We start from the raw sequence: 22,219 nt of genomic DNA on the forward strand, positions 1-22,219 counted from the left end.
AAACTAGTACTCCCATATCCACGTTGATAAATTGCTTGCTCCTAATAACCTTTAAGTGTCATGTTGAACGTAATCTAAATTTTTATTTGCATGAATGGATTGTTATCTTCACTAAAAAATAATAATCGTCATCGCACATTCAAATAATATCTTTTGCATGTATATATAGTAGTAGTTGGTAATGTCTATTGTTAATAGACATTGTTTAATGTTGATAGCCAAGATGGGTTGGGCGAGCACGAGAATCTGGACAGACCAAACAAGCTCGAAGACCCAGAAGAGAGGGACAGGCTCGACGATCCGGAAGGGACAAGAAGGCTTGACAACTTGGACGAGTCTGAAGACCTAGATGAGCTCGACGACCGCACGGTCCGAGCGAGCAAGACAAGTTGGGGGGGCCAAACGACCTAAATGTTCTTGACGACCCAAATAATCCAGGCGAGCAACACAGGCCTTGTAGGTCCGAGGACCTAGATGTGCCTGACGACCTGAATGGTCTGGGCGAGCAAGACGGGCTTGGTGGGCCCGGTGACTTAGACGTGCCTAACAACCTGCACTAGTAAGACTAGCCCAACAACTCGGAGGGTCGGGTGGGTTCGACGACTCTAATGGGCCCATCGACCCAAACGACCCTGTCAGACCCGATGACCAGGGCTAGCCCAGCGGGTCCAATGACTCGGGCGTGCCTGAAAACCCGAACAAGTCGGGCGGGCACAACAACCCAGACAGATCGGGTGGGCCAGATGACCTGAACAGAAAAAATGGGCCCGACCACCCGGACGGGCTCAAAAACCCGAACATGTCAAACGATTCGGACCCCGAACAGGACGAGCTTGCTCGATGATTCGAACAGGCTGAACGTGCCAATGCCGAACGGGACGGGATTGCCCGACGATCCTCAATCTCTTCCAAGTCGCTCGATTTGATCTTTTACTCTGACTCAAAATAATATTTTTAGGAGGGGGACAAACCTACCTTATGCCCCTAATCCACTAAAGAGAAGGCTTTTAGGATCAGAGATTTTGTTTGGCCTCCTCGTTAGGGACTCCTTTAAAGAAAACTTAATGAAAAATGGGCCGAAACTGGCCAACGACTAAGTGCCAAATTAATACCTCTACCAATTCATTACCGATAGACTATAACATTATATTTTACAATTATACTTTTGTACTATAAACCTTGTTTGAATATTAAAAAGTCATCAAACGATTCAAACACTATCATTTATATGAATATTTAAATAGCCTTAAATTTGAATTTGAACTATATCCGTCATATTCATCCTGTTCAAATTCTTTTATTGCTATTTGGAAGGAAGGAAATACAAAGAAACCCAACGGAAAAGGCATGGGTCTCACGGAAGTATGTCTCCTCAGTCAACGCATCCCCAATTCTCACTTTCAATTCTATATTCTCGTTTTTTTTCTATAATAAAAAAAATAAATATAGAGATGATATTAAAATAAAATATTTTTTATTAATAATAAAAATAATTAAAAATATATTTCCTTTTACTTAAATAACTTTAATTTTCAACCAAACAATCTCCATTTTCACCATTCATCACATGTTTCTTTTTACCTCAATAACCATAATTTTTACTCTACGTTCATTTTTTTTCAGTCTTTTTATTTTATTTTTCTCTCCATTTGTTTATCTCTACTCAACCGAGCTTGAGTAACGAATTTAACTTTAAAAATGAAAGAGTGAAATTTACACAATTAATAGGTGAAATAGAGTAAAAAAAAACGAAGACTTTTCTCTCCAATTACTTCAATCGAGAATGAAAAAATAAATTAATTGCAATCTAGAGATATAGTGGATTTGATTTTATTTTAAGGGACTTTTAGGTAGAAAGAAAAATAAATTTTAAAAATCTAAAACACACTTAAAACATTTAGTTCACAAATTAAAATTTTAGCAAAGTAGCACATTACTAAATATATGGAGTCCTATGTTTTCTTTGTAACTAAATTAAATTAGAAACTAATTTAAAATTTAATTTATAAATTGATTATAATTGTTTATTTATAATAGATAGTATTTTAAATATTGGATTGTCCCAACGCGCCCGATGATAAGTTGATATGGGCTCTCGACTTGATCTAGTCTCGACCATGTCCTACCTTAACTAATAAATAATAAGTAGCGTTCGGACCCAGCTACGTTATGACAATGTGCAGCCCAATCCATCCTGAATCCGTCTTTGATAAATAACTTGTCCCCATAAGTATTGTCCAAATCTGTCCCTGTTTTGATGGAAAATCCTTGCATTGACTGGGTATGAATATGGGGATGTACATATCTGCCCCATCCCCACACCCGCCATATCCACGTCCCCGTTTAAATTATTAAAATATTCATAATCAATTTAATAACTGATATATATATATATATACATATACATATATATATATATATATGTATATATATATATATACATATATGTATATATATATATATATATATATATATATATATATATATGTATATGTATATATATACATATACATATATATATATATATATATATATATATACATATACATATGTATATATATATATATATACATATACATATATATATATATATACATATGTATATATATATATATACATACATATATATACATATATATATCTATATATATATATATATACATATATATATATATATATATGTATATATATACATAAATATATATATAAATATATATATATATATGTATATATATATACATATATGTATATATATATATATTTTACAACGTACTTTTTATTTTTTAATTCTTCTAATTGTTTGTTTTTCGTGAAATTCATTCTCATCTTTAATATATTTCATTTTATTATCGTAACATTTATCCATTTATGTTCAATTGATGTATGTTAATTAAATATTTTTTTTGTCTCACATTTTTATATTTCTATTATTTCTTAATATTTTTATTCATTGTATATTTTCCTTTCACATTAAAATGTTTAACAATCTTAATTCAAGTGTTTAATAGCATAAATATTTCATTTACTAGATAATATAAAAACTTTATCTTTTTTTACTCTATTATTATTAATTTTTGTTTCATTTGAAGAACTTTTTTGGTTTGCTAAAACAATTTTTGTTATTTCTCAATCATTGACTATGTTGATATTTAAAAAGTTTTCTTAGATCTCTAAGGTATTTTTCATTTTATCATAACTATAATTATATATTTGGTTTCTTTTGTGCGATTTCATTCAATAATCTTTCAAATTATTTTCAAGACACATATTTGAAATATTTTTAATATTTTTATTTGTTGTTTGATTTTATCATGTAGTATACTATTTTTATATATTTTATATAACTATTTTTTTATTTTCTAACTCATTATCAAACTGTAATTTTGTCACTATAATTGTATAAAAAAAATTATTTACTATAACATAAAAATTTAATATAATTGCTATGGTTTTTTTATTACCATTCAACATATATTGAAGTTCAAAAGATACAAGATCTATGTTGAAATTTTATTATTATTAGTTTAATCTTTATTCTTTGCATGATTTTGATTAAGTGATCTATTATAAGCTTTATTAATGTATAAAAAGATATTCATTAGAATCTAAAAAATTGAAGTAAACAGACAATTAAAATATATTTTAATTTCATTATTTGATTTCCTTTTATATTTTTTAAAAATATTTTTAATTTTATTAACTAGGTATCATTAAAGTTTGCAAATTTAATAAATGTTTTGGTTCTCATGAAATTTTATTTGATATTCTAATTTGAAATGTATAATTATAATTTCTTTTTAAATATTTGATATTGAAGAAACAACTCTCCACTTAATATTGAATATTTGATAATATTATGTTTCATTTCCCATAATTTTATATTATTTTATAAAAATTAATTAATTAATATTGAAACAGTAAGAAATCGGGTATGTGTATGAGTACAAGTATATACCCGTTACTCGGTGGGGATAGGGATGAGACAAAAGTTTGATACCCGTTGGATTTGGGTATGAGGATGGGGATGCATTTTTTTATGGGGATGAGTGTGGGATTGTGAAACCCGTCCCCGTTCTGCCCCATTGTCATCTCTAGATGCAAGAAACATGCCAACGGTCGCCTCGCACATAGGGGTCGACACCACGTAAACCACCCCACCCCAGATTATGCTTGTGAATCCAGGAAAATTAAGGGTAGAGCAAGGACAATCCGAGTATAAGAGAGAAAGGAAGACATTAGAAAAAGGATGGATGGTTCTGACGCTAAAGAGGTTACACAAAGCATTTACTCAAACAACTTCCTAAATCTTGTGTTCATCGCACGAAAAGTGATCGTCTCACTCGTCGGCCACTGTTCAGCTTGTCGTCGACGACAACAAATACTAGTACTTTATAGTTCATAAATAAATTAGTTCACACAACACGCCAGAGTTAAGGATGTCAACAGGGCGGGTAGGGTACGGATAGTAACTCCTCCTACCCTACCCGCGGGATAAGTATATGCCTCATATTGGTCCCCATATTCATGTAGGTATCCAGTATACAGGTACTCACATAGTTTTTTAATTTCCACGAATATTCACAGGTATTAGGTATATAAAAAAAATTAAAATTTTAATAACATATTTTAATCATAAATTCAAATAAAATACAATACAAAACATTCATAAATTTCAAACAAAGTTCAAATAACTCATCAAAATAGTGTTGAATGACCGTTTACAAAGAAATAAATAATTTTTACAACCAATTGATAAAATATAACACATTCAAAATCAATGTGTTAATATTTTTATCATATTTTTTTAATTTAAATTAGAGTATAAAAGTATATGTATCCATGGATATGGATATTGTGATATGCGTACCCACCTCATTATCATGCGGGTATAAAAAATATCTGTTTCTATTATTCATTGATATCCATTCATAATCAATTTTCTACCCATTAAGAGTTTTATCATAAATATCCATGATTACGCATTTTTGTAGGGTTAAATATGTTTTTGGTCCCTTAACTTTCAGTAAATTTTGGAATTAGTCCATTTTAAAACCTTAGACCAATATGTGAATTTAGTCATTTTAATCAAATTTTGTTAGGTTTATTTGATCTTTTATACGTATTTCAGGATTGTACTTGAGTTGTTTATACTGTTTGACATATTTTTGTTTTAATATTAAGTAAATAAATTTAACTAAATTTGATTAAAAGAACTAAATCTACGTATTTCAAAAAAAGAAAAATTAAATTAATGAAAAAATTCGAAATAAATTAATTATAAAATTCACTATGGGACAAATACATATTTAATTTTTTTTACATCCATATCGACATTCACAATTCACAATCTACAATCTCCCGACAACGTGGCACTGTAATTATCTTTTATTTATTAAAGATTTTCTTGCAGCATAGCATAAAGAATTAGGATTTATTTATAAATATAAAAGGTAATAAGAGTGGGTAACAAAGCAAGCATGGTGTTCTCCGGAAACACTTATCTTGCAGTCCAAATGAAATCAGACATATTATTGAGACGAGCTTATAACAAAAACAACATAAAACGAATGATGATAATGCATTCAACAAGGAAATAAGAGTTTTCTATGGTAGTTGCTTTGATCTCAGGCAAGGATTGCTGCTCCGGCAACGATGAGGGCCCCAGCAGAGAGAGAAGCAAGGAGAGAGGGAGCGGAGGAAACGGGAGCCGGTGCCGGAGCTGCAGATTCCACGTTGATGACGAGCTTCATTTCATGATTACTGCAGTGGTTGCCTTTGCTGCAAATGTACCACTTCTTCCCTTCTGATTTCAGCAGGATCCCGTCCTTTCCGCTTGTGAATACCTCGTTCGCCGACGTGGAACTGCAATCCTGGAACTCTGTTCCGTTCACTTTCACCACGTCGTGCTTCGAGCTGTCATAGTTGAACACTGCCATAAAGAGCATCTTCGTCTTAGGAAAGGAACTCCAAACACTTATAATAACACTACTCATCATGAAACTCTTAAAACCCAGTTAGAAATTTGCATTGTAAATTACTAACCCTTGTTTTTTGTTTTATGTTTAATAAAACAGTATAAAAGATCCATGCAAATAATAGTGATAATTTCGAGAAGTAGGTAGGGTTTTTCGGAACATACAGAGGTTGTCACCGACACGGAAAACCTTGTCTTGTGCCCAAACTGTGTAGTTGAAATCAAGAGTCCAACCCTTGTCGTCACCCACAACATAATCAGTAGCCATAGCAACTGAGGAAAGCAGAACCATGGAGATGGCAAAGAAGGCAAGAGGAGCTGAAGAAGAAGATGAAGAAGAAGCCATTTGATTTGAACTAAGGAGTTAGAGTAAATTAGGGAAGAACTAACAAATGTTTTCTATGCAAATGGTGTTGCTTAGATGAATTGTTAGGTCACACCGATTTCAAACTGAATGAGGATTAGATATATAGGAGTTGTAATGTATTGATTTTATCGACGTACATGGCCGGCTTTTACCCTCTATGAGTTGTATTTACTCTTCCAAGTACAACTTTTCTTGGACTTAATCTTAAACTGGACATTGTAAATTATATCTCTCTCCTTTTAATTAGACTTAATTAATTAATATGCATAAATTAAGAAATGTTTACTATGTAAAAGGTTGGCGCATTCTCACTCAAGCATATGCATTGATTTTGATGCTTTGCATCTCGAATGATGAATATTATTAGATAATTATATTTGAGAAAAAAAAATATTAGTTAATTTTGACATATTAAAACATCAATTGTTTTACAATAAATAAACGTTTAAAATTATAATAAAATGTAAAAGAAGAAGAAGAAGATTATATTGTTTTTTTAATAAATAAAAGAAATAGTGTTAAAAAAATATGTTGTATATTTATTTTTATTTTTTGTTTAGAAAGAATGAGGTGATGGATGTATGCCATGTGGAAGGAGGGGAATGGATAGAGCATTGGAAGAGAGAATATTTGTTCCGGCGGCCTGCTTTCTGTGGTGTCCTACTATTTGCCTGCAGACTTACACCATATACACCCTGAACAATAGCCACCGCTGATCACGATCATGATCGGTTTTGGCTTTTCTATGGGAAGATGGGAGATGAAGCGGAAATGAAGTGGAAATATATGGATTTGGTTCAAGAAAAAGTAAGGAAAAATAAAACATAATTATGTTCCGGATATAACGTCTAATTGTCTGTTTAAATAATTTTTTTCGATCTTTGGATCTTTATTCCGGCTGGTCGTTCGGTCCAGTTTAAGAATGACAACGTGATAAGATCGGAATGAGTTTCATTATTTCATATTCATCTTAAAAAAAATTTATCATTATCCTTATACCCAATCTCAATAAATAATGGATATATACTCGTACTCGTACATGTTTTCTTACTGTTCTAATATCAATTAATTAATTTATATAAAACAAAACAAAATTACAGTAAAGGAAATATAATATTATTAAAGGATTAAATATGATTTTGGTTCCTTAATTTTTAGTAAATTTTGAAATTATCCATTTCGAAACTTTGGACCAATTTAGTTATTCATCTTTCGAAATACTTGGATTTAGTCCTTTTAATTAAATTTTGTTAGGTTTATTTGATGTTTTGTACGCATTTGAGAATTGTATCTGAGTTGTTTATATTGTTTGACATATTTTTGCTTTAATGTTAAGTTAAATACTATTATGAAACATGTTGAAATGTCAAATAAACTTAACAAAATTTGATTAAAAGGACTAAATCCACTTATTTTGAAAGACAAAGGACTAAATTGGTCCAAAGTTTCGAAATGAACTAATTTCAAAATTCACTGAAAGTTCAGGGACCAAAAACATATTTAACCCATTATTAAATATTGAAAAGACGATTTTTTTTTCAATTTTAAATATTATGAAAGAAATTATAATTGTACACATTTCAAATTAGAATACCAAATAAAATTTCATGAGAACAAAAACATTCATTAAATTTGCAAATGTCAATAAAACCTGTTGATAAAATTTAAATATTTTTTAAATATAAAAAGCAAACAAATATTCAAAATTTAAAAAATTTAAAAATCTATTTACTTAAATTTTTTAAATTCTATTGGAATATCTTTTTTTATACACTAATAACAGTTATAATACATCACTTGATCAAAATCAAAAAATATTCAAAGATTAAACTAATAATGATATAAATTTAACATAAATCTTTTATCTTTTGAACTTCAATATATTGGATGGTGATAAAAAAAATTAATGATAATTACACTAAATTATTATATTATAGTGAATAAAATTTATTTATACAATTATAGTGATACAATTACATGTATGATAATGAGTTAGAAAATAAAAAATAATTATATAAAAAATATTAAAAAAGTATTATATATGATAAAAATAAACAACAAATAAAAATATTAAAAAATGATAAAATGTGTGTCTTAGAGACAATTTGATAGACCATTCAATGAAATCACACAGGAAAATAAATGTATAATTAATGGGTATGATAACATTAAAAATACCTTGGAGATGTAAGAAAAAATTTTAAATATCAACCTAGTCGATGGTTGAGAGATAAAGAAATTGTTTTAGCGAAACAAAATAGTTCTTTAAAGGAAACAAAAACTAATAATAATATAATAAATGAGATAAATTTTCAATTTTCTATATAACCTAGTAAATGAAAGGTTTATGCTATTGAACCCTTAAATTGAGAGTGTTAAACATTCTTGTGTGAAAAAAAAAATAAACAATAAATAAAAATATTAAAAAAGAGTAGAAAGATTCAAATGTGATATTTAAAATATATTTAATTGGCATACATCATTTGAAAATAATTGCATAACAGTTGTGATATAAGAAGAAAATATCTTGGAGATGCACAAATGACGAATCTTGGCTAGGAATGACAACGGGTCAGGTCGGGCATGGATAGTGCCTACCCGTAACCCGACTCGCAAAAAAAAATTCACCCACTATTTGTCCGTTAACTTATCAGGTATCCACGGGTACTCGTGAATACCCGCATACTAGTGAATATTTAAAAAAATATATTTTATAAGTTTTTTTAAAAAAATTATAAATTATAAAATATAATATAAGTTAAATTAAATTAAATTTTAATTTTAATTAAATTTAAGCTAATAAAACATAATTTTAATTAAATTTAACTTAATAAAATATAAATTAATTTTAATTTTTTGTAGGTATTGGGTACTCGCAGGTACAGGTAGTATGATACCCGCAAATGACCCGTTTATAAGCGAGTATTAAAATACTCGTTACCCGCGGGTAATAAATACTTGTCACAGATTTTATTAGTAGATACCTGCGGGTGCAGGTATTTTTACCATCCCTAATCTTGACCAATAATTTTGGAGGAGTCAAAATAATACATTCAAAATTTATAAAGTTATATTTGATATGAACATCTTTTTAAATAAACTCTCTTAATTTCATCTTTTTTTTAAGATATTATCACATTTAAGGACGTTTTTCTTAATTCAAACTCATCACTAGTAATTCAGTAGTAACTTTATCATATGTTCCTTCTGCTACGGCCCCAACGAATGCGTCGATGTCTCTATCTCCTATAATTTGCAGGAAACATGTACACAGCGACGACGACAACCCACTGTGTAAGGCACAACTAGGGATGGCAACGGGTCGGGTCGGGCACAGATAGTGCTTACCCGCAACTCGACCCGCCAAAAAAAATCTGCTCGTTACCCGCCCGTTTACCCGCCGGGTATCCGCTTCAAAAATACCCGCAGATATTTTTAAAACCTGCGGGTACCCGTGGATACCCAATACCCGCAAATATTTGAAAAAAATATTTTATAAATTTTTTAATATAAAATTATAAAAATAAATATAAATTAAATTAAATTTTAATTAAAATTAAATTTGACATAAAAAAATATACTGTTAATTTTAATTTTAATTAAATTTAACTTAATAAAATATAAATTAAATTTTAATTTTAATTTTTTGCGGGTAACGGGTACCCGCGGGTACGGATAGTATGATACCCGCACTTGACCTGTTTATAAGCGGGTATTAAAATTCTCACTACCCGCTACTCGCGGATAATAAATACCCGCGGGTACTAACTATCCGTCGCGGATTTTATCTGCGGATATCCGCGGTACGGGTATTTTTGCCATCCCTAGGCACAACCTTGGGAGTAGAAGTCCCAGAGAGCGCGGCGATGCTTCCTTCTGCTACGACCCCAATGAAAGCGTTGACGCCTCTATCTCCTACGATTTACAGGTCAGGTCCTCTTTTTGTAGCCCTAGGTGAGACACTTAAATACTTTTTAAATCACGCTAAGATATAATGGTTACATTCTAAGTTACTTTCTTTACTTGTGTAGCTCAATGATGGAAGAATTATGGGCATGCAGCTCTCAACTTACAAAAGCTAGCAATCAAGATTTTAAGCTTGACATGTAGTTCATCGGGATGTGGGCGCAATTGGAGTGTTTTTTAGCAAGTAATAAGACATGACTCATTTTATTATTATCTTATTTGTAAGTTGTAGAAAGAAATTAATTCACATATTACTTATTCATAATGTAGATTCATTCAAAGAAAAAGGAATAGACTGGAACATAAAAGGTTGCATGATTTGGTTTACATGAAGTATAATCAACAATTTACTCAAAGATATAATACTAGGGATGAAATAGAACCTATTCTATTGAATGACATTGATGAATGTAATGAGTGGTTAGTGGGAGAAGTTGATGAAGATAATGATAATGAAAAGGGGTTTAATGATTTGGTTTTTGATGATGATCTCACTCTTAATTGGCCAACTATTTATGAAGCTTCGCGTATTGGAGAACCAATAGTTTATACAAGAAGATAAGCAACTAATAAAAGAAAGCAACCATCAAGTTGTGGTATTGTTATTGGAACTTCCCATGCTTCTAAGAAAGGCCCATGTGCAACTCCAACTCTAACTCCAACACAACCTAAGAAGGGTAAAGTGAAGACTCAAATTCAAGTTCAAAATGAATTGCATGACAACTATGATTTCGAGTTTGAAAGATTACTTAACTTTGATAAGAGTCTCTCATAAGGGTAAGAGGAGGAGGGATATGCCACATTGGATTATGACATTAAAGACAATTATGTTGGAGTTAAAGAAGAATTTGATGATTAGAAAGAAACTTAATACATACATTTTATAATTTGTTGCTATTTTATGTTTGGAAAATGATATCCTGACTCCATATTTTCACTCCATACTTGACTCCATGACGTGGCATGCACAGGTGGATTTTATTTTTTAAATTAAAATTAATTTTATTGAAGCATTTTACGTCAGACGTGGCTTAGTGAAGGAGTTGAACCGTTTCTCTTTTCTCCTTTTCCCGCGCACTCAGTCGAAAACTCTCTTCTCTCCGCACAGTCGTCGCACGAAAACCCTCTTCTCACCGGCAGGGTGTTCATTGTAAATGGCGAATAGTTTTTTGGTCAAAAATTTTAACATTCTTTCCTTTCTCCCCCGCGCTCACTTTACCCCCTTTTGTGGTCGCAGTTGTAGGTTCTCTTGTCACCGGCAACGCGAACGGTTTTTGGAGTGGTTCGTCTGGCAAAGGAAGATAGCAGAAGATAACACAGTGTGGGTTTGCAGAATCTCTGTTGCAGCTAAACCTTGAAAGGGTTAGGGTTTGCGGACAGGGAGGGCGTTTGTTGTGGAGGAGTTGAACCGTTTCTCTTTTGTCCTTCTCCCGCGCACTCAGTCGAAAACCCTCTTCTCTCCGCACAATCGTCGTTTTTCTTCCCACTGGCAAGGTGTTCATTCTAGATAGCGAATGGTTTTTTGGTCGAAAATTTGAACATTCTTTCCTTTCTCCCCCGCGCTCACTGCTATGAGTTCTCATTTGACCCCCTTTTGTGGTCGTAGTTGTAAGTTCTATTGTCACTATCAACGGCAGCGGTTTTTGGAGTGAAAGGGAGTTCTGACGAAGCATCTCCTCCATTGTTCAACCATTATTTTCAAAGGTCGCAGTTCTACGAAGGACCGGCTTTGTAGCAGATTGTAGGTATGACGATTTTTTTTTTATTTGTTGTCTTAGGGGTTGTTTAAGTGCATCAATATAATTCTTAGATGATAACTTGATGGATCTGGCGAAGGAGAAGATGGTGACGGAAATGAGGAGTATTAGAATCTGGAATATTTGTCTGATATCGTGTGTTTGTTTGATGTGAACTTTTTCGTTCTCTCTGGGATCAAACTCTGTGTGTGAGTTTTGAATGTTTGGTTGTTATTGAATATCAATATATGTGCTGTGTGTAGCACATAAGTTTCTCTATGTCCCTATGTCTCGCTGGTTTTACAATTTTTTCAAATGAATTTGGTAATGTTTGAAACATTAAGGAATTACCGTTGTTTTTCTCTTTCTGGCTTCGTTGCATATCACCTCTAAATGTATGCTTGGCCATTCTATTTTCCATACAGGCACATTGACTACTAAGCATGCTTGCACCTGCATCTTAGCTCCACCCCATTCTTCAGTAGAAAAAATATTGTATTATATTTTCAAATTCAAATATCAAACACATCTAACCTCACCCAAAATGAAATGAATAAGAATGTAGGTTTTGTTTTATCATGGTCTACTTCAAGGCCTTCCTAATACAGAATGATATTTAGGAAGAAGCATTGATAAAATAAGATAAGATATATAGTCCTCTGTGTATATATTGATTTGCTCTGAAGTTTTGCATCGGTAATGGGTTATTGAACAAAGTGTGAAAATTGTCATATATAACGTGTAAAATATTCTTCCTTCAGATTATAAATCTCATTGAATTAAAATTTACAGCATTTCCTTGTTTTATATTCATTATATTATATCAGTAATGATTCATGTTTATTAAAAAAGTAATTACTCATCATCTTTTTAATTACCTTTTCTACAAAATTCAGATTCAAATTCAAATTTTCTTTTTAATTTACAATATTACCTTTTTAATTACCTTTTATTAATAGATACTAAGATAGTAAATTGTTAGGATTTGACTTCTCTAATAGAAAAACTGCATGATATAGAGAGAAGGTGAACTTATAACCATTGATAGAAAAAAAAACATTTAAGATTTTAACTTTATAATTGTTATTCATGTAAATATATTCTGTCACAATATCAACAATTGATTTTCCAATAATGGCTATAATTCCATACTTTGGGAAACTAGGATTTTGAGCTGAATGAAGAAATATAGTGTTTTGAAGATTGATAGGATAACTTGATTTATGACAAGTCCAGTGGACTAGACCACCTGATGTGTGGATCTATAGACCGTCTGATCCTTAAAGGCCCCATTGGATCATTTGCTGTGTTGGACCCTCTTGAACATTGATTTCACTTTCTTATAAGCAACATTTTTGTGTGTGATGACCTGTGTGCAATTTAGTGTTGACATGTGCAGCATTTTTTGCAACAATATGGTTTGACTCAATTTTTTGAACTCATACTATAGCAGTCAATTCGTGTTTTTGGGGTGAATGACGTTGGTTAATAAGATGTGATTTGTAATAAGTGGGGTTAAAGATGTCTAATTTTTTGGTGATGACTTTTGTGCACCCAAGTGATGACCTGTACTGAATTTTTTGCAATGAGTTTATGAATCAATTTTTTTATCTATTTTGTTATAGTAGTGAATAATTATTTTGGTGCATGTGATAAATTTTCAGTTATATTTGGTCCTTTGTGGATATATGTTTGATGAATTTCAATGAACTTGGTATGTTATTTAGGAATTTTAAGTAAGATGTCTAGTAAACGTGAATGCAAATGTATTTCGGAAGCAGGCAAAAAAGGGAAGAAGAAGAAGGTGGTGAAAAATGCTGATCAGGTATAATTAGAATCTTTAAGTGATTTAACTTTTTTTATTATTTATAATAAATAATATTTTGTTCATGGTGTTATAGGTGCAAATTGTGCATAGGTGCGAAAGCAAGTACATTGTTGAAGTAAACAATGTACTAAAAGACACCCACCGTAAGCGGATTCAGGAAACACCATTTAGATGGTGTTTGGAGGTGGACAATGCATTGGAAATAAATTGTCCTTTGTTGAGGGAAGTGTTGCGTAGATGGGTTCCACAAGAGGAATACATTCGTGTAGGTCAGCATTTGGTGGGGTTATCGGTTTATGATGTTTGTATATGCCTAGGTCTTAGTATGGTTGGTAAATGTGTTGAATTTGATGTTGATGTAAGTGGGGTAGTAGGTTCACTTTTTGAGAAGAAACCAATCACCTTGTGAGACATAATTAAAAAGATTAAGAAATTAGTGGTTAGTGATGATGATGTAGACAATGCTTGTAGGTTGTATTTGTTACTTTGTTTTACTGTATTTTATTTTCCTAGGACCTCTAGGACAGTGACCAATATGCCTTTCAAAGTCTTAAACAACCTTGACAACTTAAGCGACTATAACTGGGTAGAGTCAGTGCATAGTTTTTTTATCTCTGCACTCAATCGTGGATGGAAGGTTGTACGAGAAAAGATAAATACTCGTAGCCTTAACTTAGCCGGATCTGTTGTAGTTGTTCAGGTAATTATTGTTTTAAGAACCTTTATTTTCCTTATGCATTATTATAATTTATTGATTTGTCTAACATTGTTATAGGTTTGGGATGCTCGTCGTCTTGGCTTAGAAGATGTAGAGGGTGAGGTTCAATTCCCAAGATTTATGTGGTGGCCCTCGGTGAAGATTAGGAAACCTAATATTGAGTCTGCTTTTGAAAAGAATAAGGTTTTATTTGAGTTGTCTTTGTATATGTTTGGTTAAATTTGGTTTTATTACGAAATGTGTTCAAAAACAGAATTTTTTTATTTGTAGATTGTGTTTGGTTGGGCCCTAAATGCAGAGGAGAAGAACAACCCAATAGTGCAAAATGTCATTCATATTGAGGACCAATACAATGTTAAAAATGATGGCATTCAGGGTGTTTCTCATTCCAAACAACAAGTGGATTTGGAAGAAAAATTTGAAAAACATGAACGGATAATTCTAGACATGAAAGAACAGATAAAGAAGATGCGTGATGAATTTTTTGATGCTCCTGAACCTGACTCCTGTGTAGGTAAAGGAAATGATGTTAATGAAGAAGAGGGTTGTCCTTCTGAGCAAAGGAAGTGTGATGAAGGCCAGGGTTGTCCTTCACACTGGAAAGAGAGTCCGCAACCTGATCAGTGTGAGGAAGATGCAGAGGAGAAGAACAACCCAATAGTGCAAAATGTCGTTCATATTGAGGACCAATACAATGTTAAAAATGATGGCATTCAGGGTGTTTCTCATTCCAAACAGCAAGTGGATTTGGAAGAAAATTTTGAAAAACATGAACGGATAATTCTAGACATGAAAGAACAGATAAAGAAGATGCGTGATGAATTTTTTGATGCTCCTGAACCTGACTCTTGTGTAGGTAAAGGAAATGATGTTAATGAAGAAGAGGGTTGTCCTTCTGAGCAAAGGAAGTGTGATGAAGGCCAGGGTTGTCCTTCACACCGGAAAGAGAGTCCGCAACCTGATCAGTGTGAGGAAGATGACCTGAATGACAAACCAAAATCCAACCATAATGGAGACGACAAAGCTATTAAGCCTAACACTGAAGGTCAAAGTAATACACTATTTATAGATAAGGCTAAATTGTATAAGGATGTGACTGTTGTTGGTTGTGCCAGGTATGCTATTTTTTTTAATAATGTATTCAACGTCAACACACACTAATAGTTAATACTTGAAGTTGCTGCTTTTGACTTTTCAGAACTATTTATGTTCATGTGAATGGTGAAATATTGAGGAGCGATGAATGTCAATGTTTTCGTCCTCGTGGTTGGATTGATAACATGATAAATTATGAAACTTAAGTTTATGACTATTTATATCGTTACTACAACCATGTACTAATATAATTATTATTTTTGTGTTCAGTCTATAATGTTTGCAGCCTACGAGTTCATGTATAAACAGAAAAGGCTGACCGGGAAGATTAGTAGGGTTATATTCAATCCTTTCTATACAGTAAGTTTTTTATTTTTTTTCCTTTTAATATTTATGCTTAAATTAATGTATAAGTATTGACATTTGTTGTGGTTCAGAATGCAGTTATCCTTGATTGTAACAAAAGAAAGGTGAATAGACGTGTGTGGTGTCTAGATGACTACAGGCATTACTTGACACGTGATTTGGTTTCAGTGCAGGATATATTAACAATAGATTTTGTGAGTATCCTTACTTGTTAAATGTTGTTATATTTTGTTACAAAATGAAATCTGTTTGTTAATGTTACTTCTATTCAGTTGTTTGCCCTAGTGATTTATGCTGAACATTGGTGGTGTTATGCTTTTAATTGTCAAACGAAAGAGTTCTTTGTCTTAGATTCACTTGCACACAAATGTCGAAGGCGAAAACAAATTGATAGTCACGTGGTAAGTCCATGTGTGACATTATAAATTTCCATTACTGATGTTTATTGTGTTCACATTATTTATGTTCGATTTATATCTGTTATAGGTACAGAATATGGAACACCTTTTTTGGCTCTTATTAAATGACAAAAAACAATTGAAGCCAACATATGAAGTCCACATTGAAGACGTTCCTGAACAGCCAAATTTGTAAGCACAACTTTAATTGAGTAGGCTATTCATACAACTTGGTTACGTAATTAGGAAGTTTTCAATAAATGTTTTGGTAACCACTTGGAGGCATGATTGTGGTATTATGGTGTTGAAGTATCTTGAGATATGGGACGGCGTCAAAAGATTTGATGGGAAAAGCATGTCAGCTTACACTGATGTATGTATAATACCCTCGGAACTGTTTACATTTAAGTTGCATAAAGTTATTTTGATATGAATATGTAATTAAGTAGTTATTCTTTGGTGGCAGGAGGATCTACAACAATTCAGGCAGCAGTACATTTGTGATTGGATTCTTCACCCAGAAAATAAGCATAGGGACGTTGTCCTTGAAATATTTAAACCATATTTAAAGAAGTAGAGATGTCAATATTTTAGTGTTGATTTATAACGTAACTTTTAGGTCTTTGTGGATATGGATGACGTGCAAATGAATTATTAGTTGCACTCCTTTATACAGTGTTGAGGGTGACAATGACTATAATCAATTTTGTAAATTATGGTTTTAACAAACAGTTCTGTTATGGATTCAATTTGTGGTTATATAATAAAGTTACATGCAGTTTATTTTGTGATGACCGACTTCAATCTAAGTGTGTACCCACTTTATATTTTTCTTACCAGGTAACTGATGATAAGTACGTTGGTATCCCTTATTTTGGAGCCTATTAATTAAATTAACTGAAGAACACCATGACTTCAATATGATTATAAATTCTGATAACATGATTGTATAAAAATGCCAAGGTTGTACAACTTTTTTATGAGCAACTATATTGTGAATTTTCAATCAAAATCGGTGACAATGAAAACTGTGAATAATATTAATCACTACTGCTGAAGTTGAACGTAGTAAACAGTAATCAGTACAAATACTTTGACCGTGTGAATAAATAAACATATCATTGACAAACACAAACTCTAATAACAAAAGGTGTTTGGTTATGCCATGTTGATCATCCCAAATGATCAAAAAAATGTTGCTCTTGTTGATACTAGTTCCTGAAAAAAAATAACAATTAAAATATTAAGCTATCATAAATATAAGGTAAAATTAAACATGTTTATACTGTGGCATACCTAATGATCTGTTCTGTACCAATAAGTTGTTGATTACTTTCTATTGATGTTAAAAGTGATAAAAAGCTTGTGCACTGGACATCATAAACCTGGGCATGGTATAGGGATAATTAATTATTTCCATTAAATAGCATAAGAAGATGTAGTTATGAAACGAATACTAACCATGTTGGTTGTGGTACCACTTTGAGCATTCAAAATTTCATTAGCTGGTGCAATTGAAGTATGAAGTTCCCCATCCTAAAGTGCATGTCCACAAATCAAATTAACAACTGGACAACCTGCATATTAAAAAATGGTACTCTGAATACAAATAATAAATACATATAGTGGCATTTCGAGAAGCTTTATTCCTAGTTGTTGCACATTTTTTTTTGCATATCTTCTCTACCGTTGATTGCATCCTTGTACCTCGTGGTCGACCCTTTCTTTTAACGTGAATTGGACTTCGAATCGTTGTTTGGTGAGCACCACTATTAATTGGAGAAGAAATTTGCACATTTGTTTGTTCATAGTTTTCTAATGTTGTGGAACAAGATAACGAAGGATTCCTTGATAATAAGTCTAATTGGGAACACAAGAATTCTATACCCCTCTCGCTTTGGCATGCAAACTTAGCAATGTCATAGAACTTCTTACACAATAAGTCATACCTATGAACAGTGGGTTCGTCTTTCTTAGTGTTATATGATGCTCTTATCAAAGTATGTCTTCGCAATATGCGTTTGCTCCATCGACTCAAAATATACTTTTGTGATACAAATTTTACCTCCTCTTGGGCACGGACCATCAAGCTGTGGCGGTAAAGTACTCCTCTAAACTCAAAAAGCCGACAAGTGCATTCAATGTCTTTTGTCACAACATCAAATATAACTTCATTATATTTGTCTGCACTTTGGTCTTTCCATATCAACGCCTCTTTAATAATATATTTTGCCTTACAACCATGAACTTCAACACTTTTGATATTACAATTCATCTTACACCTAAGCTCATTTTACACTTCACCAAACTTCGCATCAGTGTATTCATCTTGAAATTGTCTCTCAATAAATGACTGAGACCCACATGGAAGGGTAGTATTAGCAGAAGCAAAATCTGATTTGCACTCTTTCTCCGCCTTAGAACGAAGGGCGTTGTCATATTGGACAACAAATTGCTGGAGTGTTGTAGTAGAGTTGATGAACCCATCAAAGAAAGCATTCATTCTCTCACTTCTTTGAGTTGTGGACATGCCTACCCAAAAATGACATTTCAAATAACAAGGAACCCATCGACGTCTTTCTTCGTAAAGAGTGTAAAGCCATTCGTTAAGTTGAAGATCATACTTTTCAATGAATTTTACCCACCCATTCTCAAAATTTTTAGCACTATCTGACTCATATACCAATTCTTTTACATCATGCTTGATTTCCTTGTATTTGGTATATCCACTAATTTTTCAGGTAGTTTTTTCATGATGTGCCAAAGGCACCAATGATGTCGTGTGTTAGGGAAGACAATTTCAATGGCATTTTGCATGGCCTTGCATTGATCAGTGACAATTCCTACAAGGACTTTATTTCCCATGCATCGCAACCAACTTCGAAATAGTCACACAAACGTACAAGTATCTTCAGCACATATAAGCTCACACCCTAATAAGATTGACTGACCATGGTGATTAACACCCACAAATGGTGCAAAAGGCATATCGTACTTATTAGTTAAGTATGTGGTGTCGAAGGACACAATGTCACCAAAATCTGCACATGCAGCCCGACTCCTTCCGTCTGCCCAAAATATATTGGTTATGCGATTATCTACATCAACATCAATTTCAAAAAAGAAGTCTTTGTTCAACTCCCTCATACTGGAAAAATGATTTAATAAAGCTTGTCCGTCACCTTCCTTCCCTAAAGCGCGTCGTTGCTGACCAATATAGTTTCTTGCGTCTCTTTCGACAAAATGCAAGTTCTCAAACCCCCCTGCATCACACACCAAAGAAAGAAAGCTCTTGTGAATACGCACACCCGCTTCGTCATTTATGTCAAGGGTTCTTTTGGCTTGCATATTCAACTTCCTATTCCCACGAATTAGTCTTGACTTGGAGGGACTTACGTCATGATTGTGTTCATGGACCACATTGCTAATCATCCATTTATCTTCTCTTCTAACGACAGTAATGCACGCAGGACATTGTTTTCTTTGTGTGGGCAGTGTCTTCATTTCAGGTGGTATGGACGACACACACTTTCCCTCCCGCGAACACACTAATTTGAAGTAACATAATTGATTGTCATCGTCTTTTCTCGAAGTTCTGATTCTTGTTCTGAAACCACTTTTAATAGCGTATTCTTTGTAAAATTTCTTGACGTCGTCAACACTGTCAAAATACATCCCAACACACGGAGAAACGACATCCTCAGAGTGCTTTTCGTTGTCTTCCTTATCAATACCTTCCTCGTCCAAGATAGTTCCACTATCACCATCTTCTTCTAATAAATTGATGTCCTTCAAATCTATTGCGTTGTTTTCTTGTAAGTAATCCATCTACAGGTAATTCATAAAACACGCTTAGGTTCGAAAAAATTTATGACATAGTAATCTGATTTCTAATGCAGCAACACACATGGTAGGATAAAGTATCGTTTTATGTCCACTTTAGTAAAGGTACTTCGAAAACCATACAACATCACCTTACTATAGAAAGTATTAAATGCATTCATTCCCTCAACGAAAAAAATGATTTTTAGGTTTTCTAGCTTTGTATTAACCTTCAAATAATGTTTACCACAACAGTACGTACCTCGATTCTTTGGACGGGTATATGCGAAACTTCTTTGTGGAGGTGCGGAATGTTAGTTTCAACATTTATTGCTTTTTGCCATGGTTGGTTTCTCCCGCATTGAAAGCAAACGTCTTCTGAAGATGGAGGTTGGAGGAAGTAAATGCCATTTAATGATTCTGTGTGCGGTAGGTGAGAAGCAATGTAACAGGGCACACTCTTTCAAACAAATTAAAATGAGAAAGCTTTAAATTTGCCGTGTTCAAAAAGAAGGGCACATTGGTAATTTAGCGTTATGTTTTAAAGTCTATAAAAGCATTCTCATGTTGCCGGTCCTTATACTTCAACCACACTTATGTAGGTGCATTCAATTATCGCACACCACCTTGCTCATTAATTACGTTAAAATATCAGTGGCTAACCATTTTTTTTTGTCTTTCGTCTTAGGTATTAAGTGCAAAAGTGCAAAAATGGATCCTTGGGAGGCTCTTGCTGTTGATGATTCTGTTTTGAAAGAATTTTTGGAACGGTGCAATGGTAACACTACTTTCATCCCTGGCCCTACTAGACATACCCAAGCTGTTTTGCTTAATAGAGAGTTAAATGAAACACATAATACACAAGAGTTTTTGAACAACATGGTTGTTGCTAGTCGTGCACGAGATTTCTATACCAATGCATGGACATGGGCAAAAAAATTCATCAAACACCACGGTTAGCATGTTTTCCTTACTGCAAAACCAATGCTATTGAAGTTTATAGGATAAAATTTTAATTAATTAATATCGCATAATTTTCAGGTTTAGTTGACGACGGAGACATTAAAAATATAACTCCACTATCAAAGAGGAAATCAATGAATAGAATGCCTTTTGTTGCTTGTGTTGTCAAAGAGTGCAAACCAAACGGTCTAGGGGACATACTCATCACTATTAAGGTTATTTTTGATTTAGTGATTTTGGTGCAGTCCATTATTTAGTTATTGCTTATGTGTAAAATGACTATGTCAACACCCTACTGATACAGCCAAGGCAAGCCTACACAATAAAGTTCTATCAGATCGTGAGTTTGGTAGTGACATTGGTGTTGACTTTGTATTATTGTTGAAAGAAGTAAGTAAACTATGAAATTATGTCTCTTGATTGTTTTTCCTCTTCTTGTACAATTACTCATTAAACTTTATGAATTTTGATTCAATAGGTTGCTATATTCAGACCTTTTGGGTACCTCAACATCACACTTAGGAACATTGTCAAGGTACATAACTAATCTTGAAACAAATATATGTTTTTCTTAATTCATACCATGTCTTCAAGTCACACAATATAATCATTCATGACATTTGTAGGTTTTCAAGTATGACATAACTCATCCAACTGAAGAAGAAGTTAAAACTTCTATGCCTGTGGTGCAACTTAACTATGTTGTCAAACAAAATGTGGAAGCCAATGCCCAGCCCAGTATAAATTCCAATCCAAACGCAAATGACAACATAAATATGGGACCCAATTTGCAGCCCAATGTGGAGCCTACTAACACTGCTAATGTGGAGGATATACTGCAAAGGATGGTTCCTCCATCCACCAATATTCCATGTCTTGAGGTTGGGGAGAGTTCCAAAGTTCAATCTTCTGTTCTGGATAATATATCACTTACGTAACTCATGACTGTTTAATGTCTTCAAATTTTAGGCTATTTATTTTTAACT

At 32.8% G+C, this 22,219-nt stretch overlaps 2 protein-coding genes across 2 annotated transcripts; both read right to left on the bottom strand.

The window, feature by feature from the left end:
* Positions 1-5,624: 5,624 nt before the first annotated feature.
* On the bottom strand, positions 5,625-6,320 carry LOC114190172 (basic blue protein-like). The gene is made up of 2 exons (XM_028078968.1): positions 6,140-6,320; positions 5,625-5,929 (listed from the first exon to the last, which is right to left on the bottom strand). The coding sequence occupies exons 1-2, from the start codon at positions 6,318-6,320 to the stop codon at positions 5,625-5,627; spliced, it is 486 nt and encodes a 161-aa protein (XP_027934769.1).
* Positions 6,321-18,741: 12,421 nt separating this feature from the next.
* LOC114190181 (protein FAR1-RELATED SEQUENCE 5-like) lies at positions 18,742-20,276 on the bottom strand. The gene is made up of 2 exons (XM_028078980.1): positions 19,352-20,276; positions 18,742-18,980 (listed from the first exon to the last, which is right to left on the bottom strand). The coding sequence occupies exons 1-2, from the start codon at positions 20,274-20,276 to the stop codon at positions 18,742-18,744; spliced, it is 1,164 nt and encodes a 387-aa protein (XP_027934781.1).
* Positions 20,277-22,219: the final 1,943 nt, after the last annotated feature.

The sequence above is a fragment of the Vigna unguiculata genome, chromosome 1 (genome assembly GCF_004118075.2).
Source record: "Vigna unguiculata cultivar IT97K-499-35 chromosome 1, ASM411807v1, whole genome shotgun sequence".
NCBI classification, from domain to species: domain Eukaryota; kingdom Viridiplantae; phylum Streptophyta; class Magnoliopsida; order Fabales; family Fabaceae; genus Vigna; species Vigna unguiculata.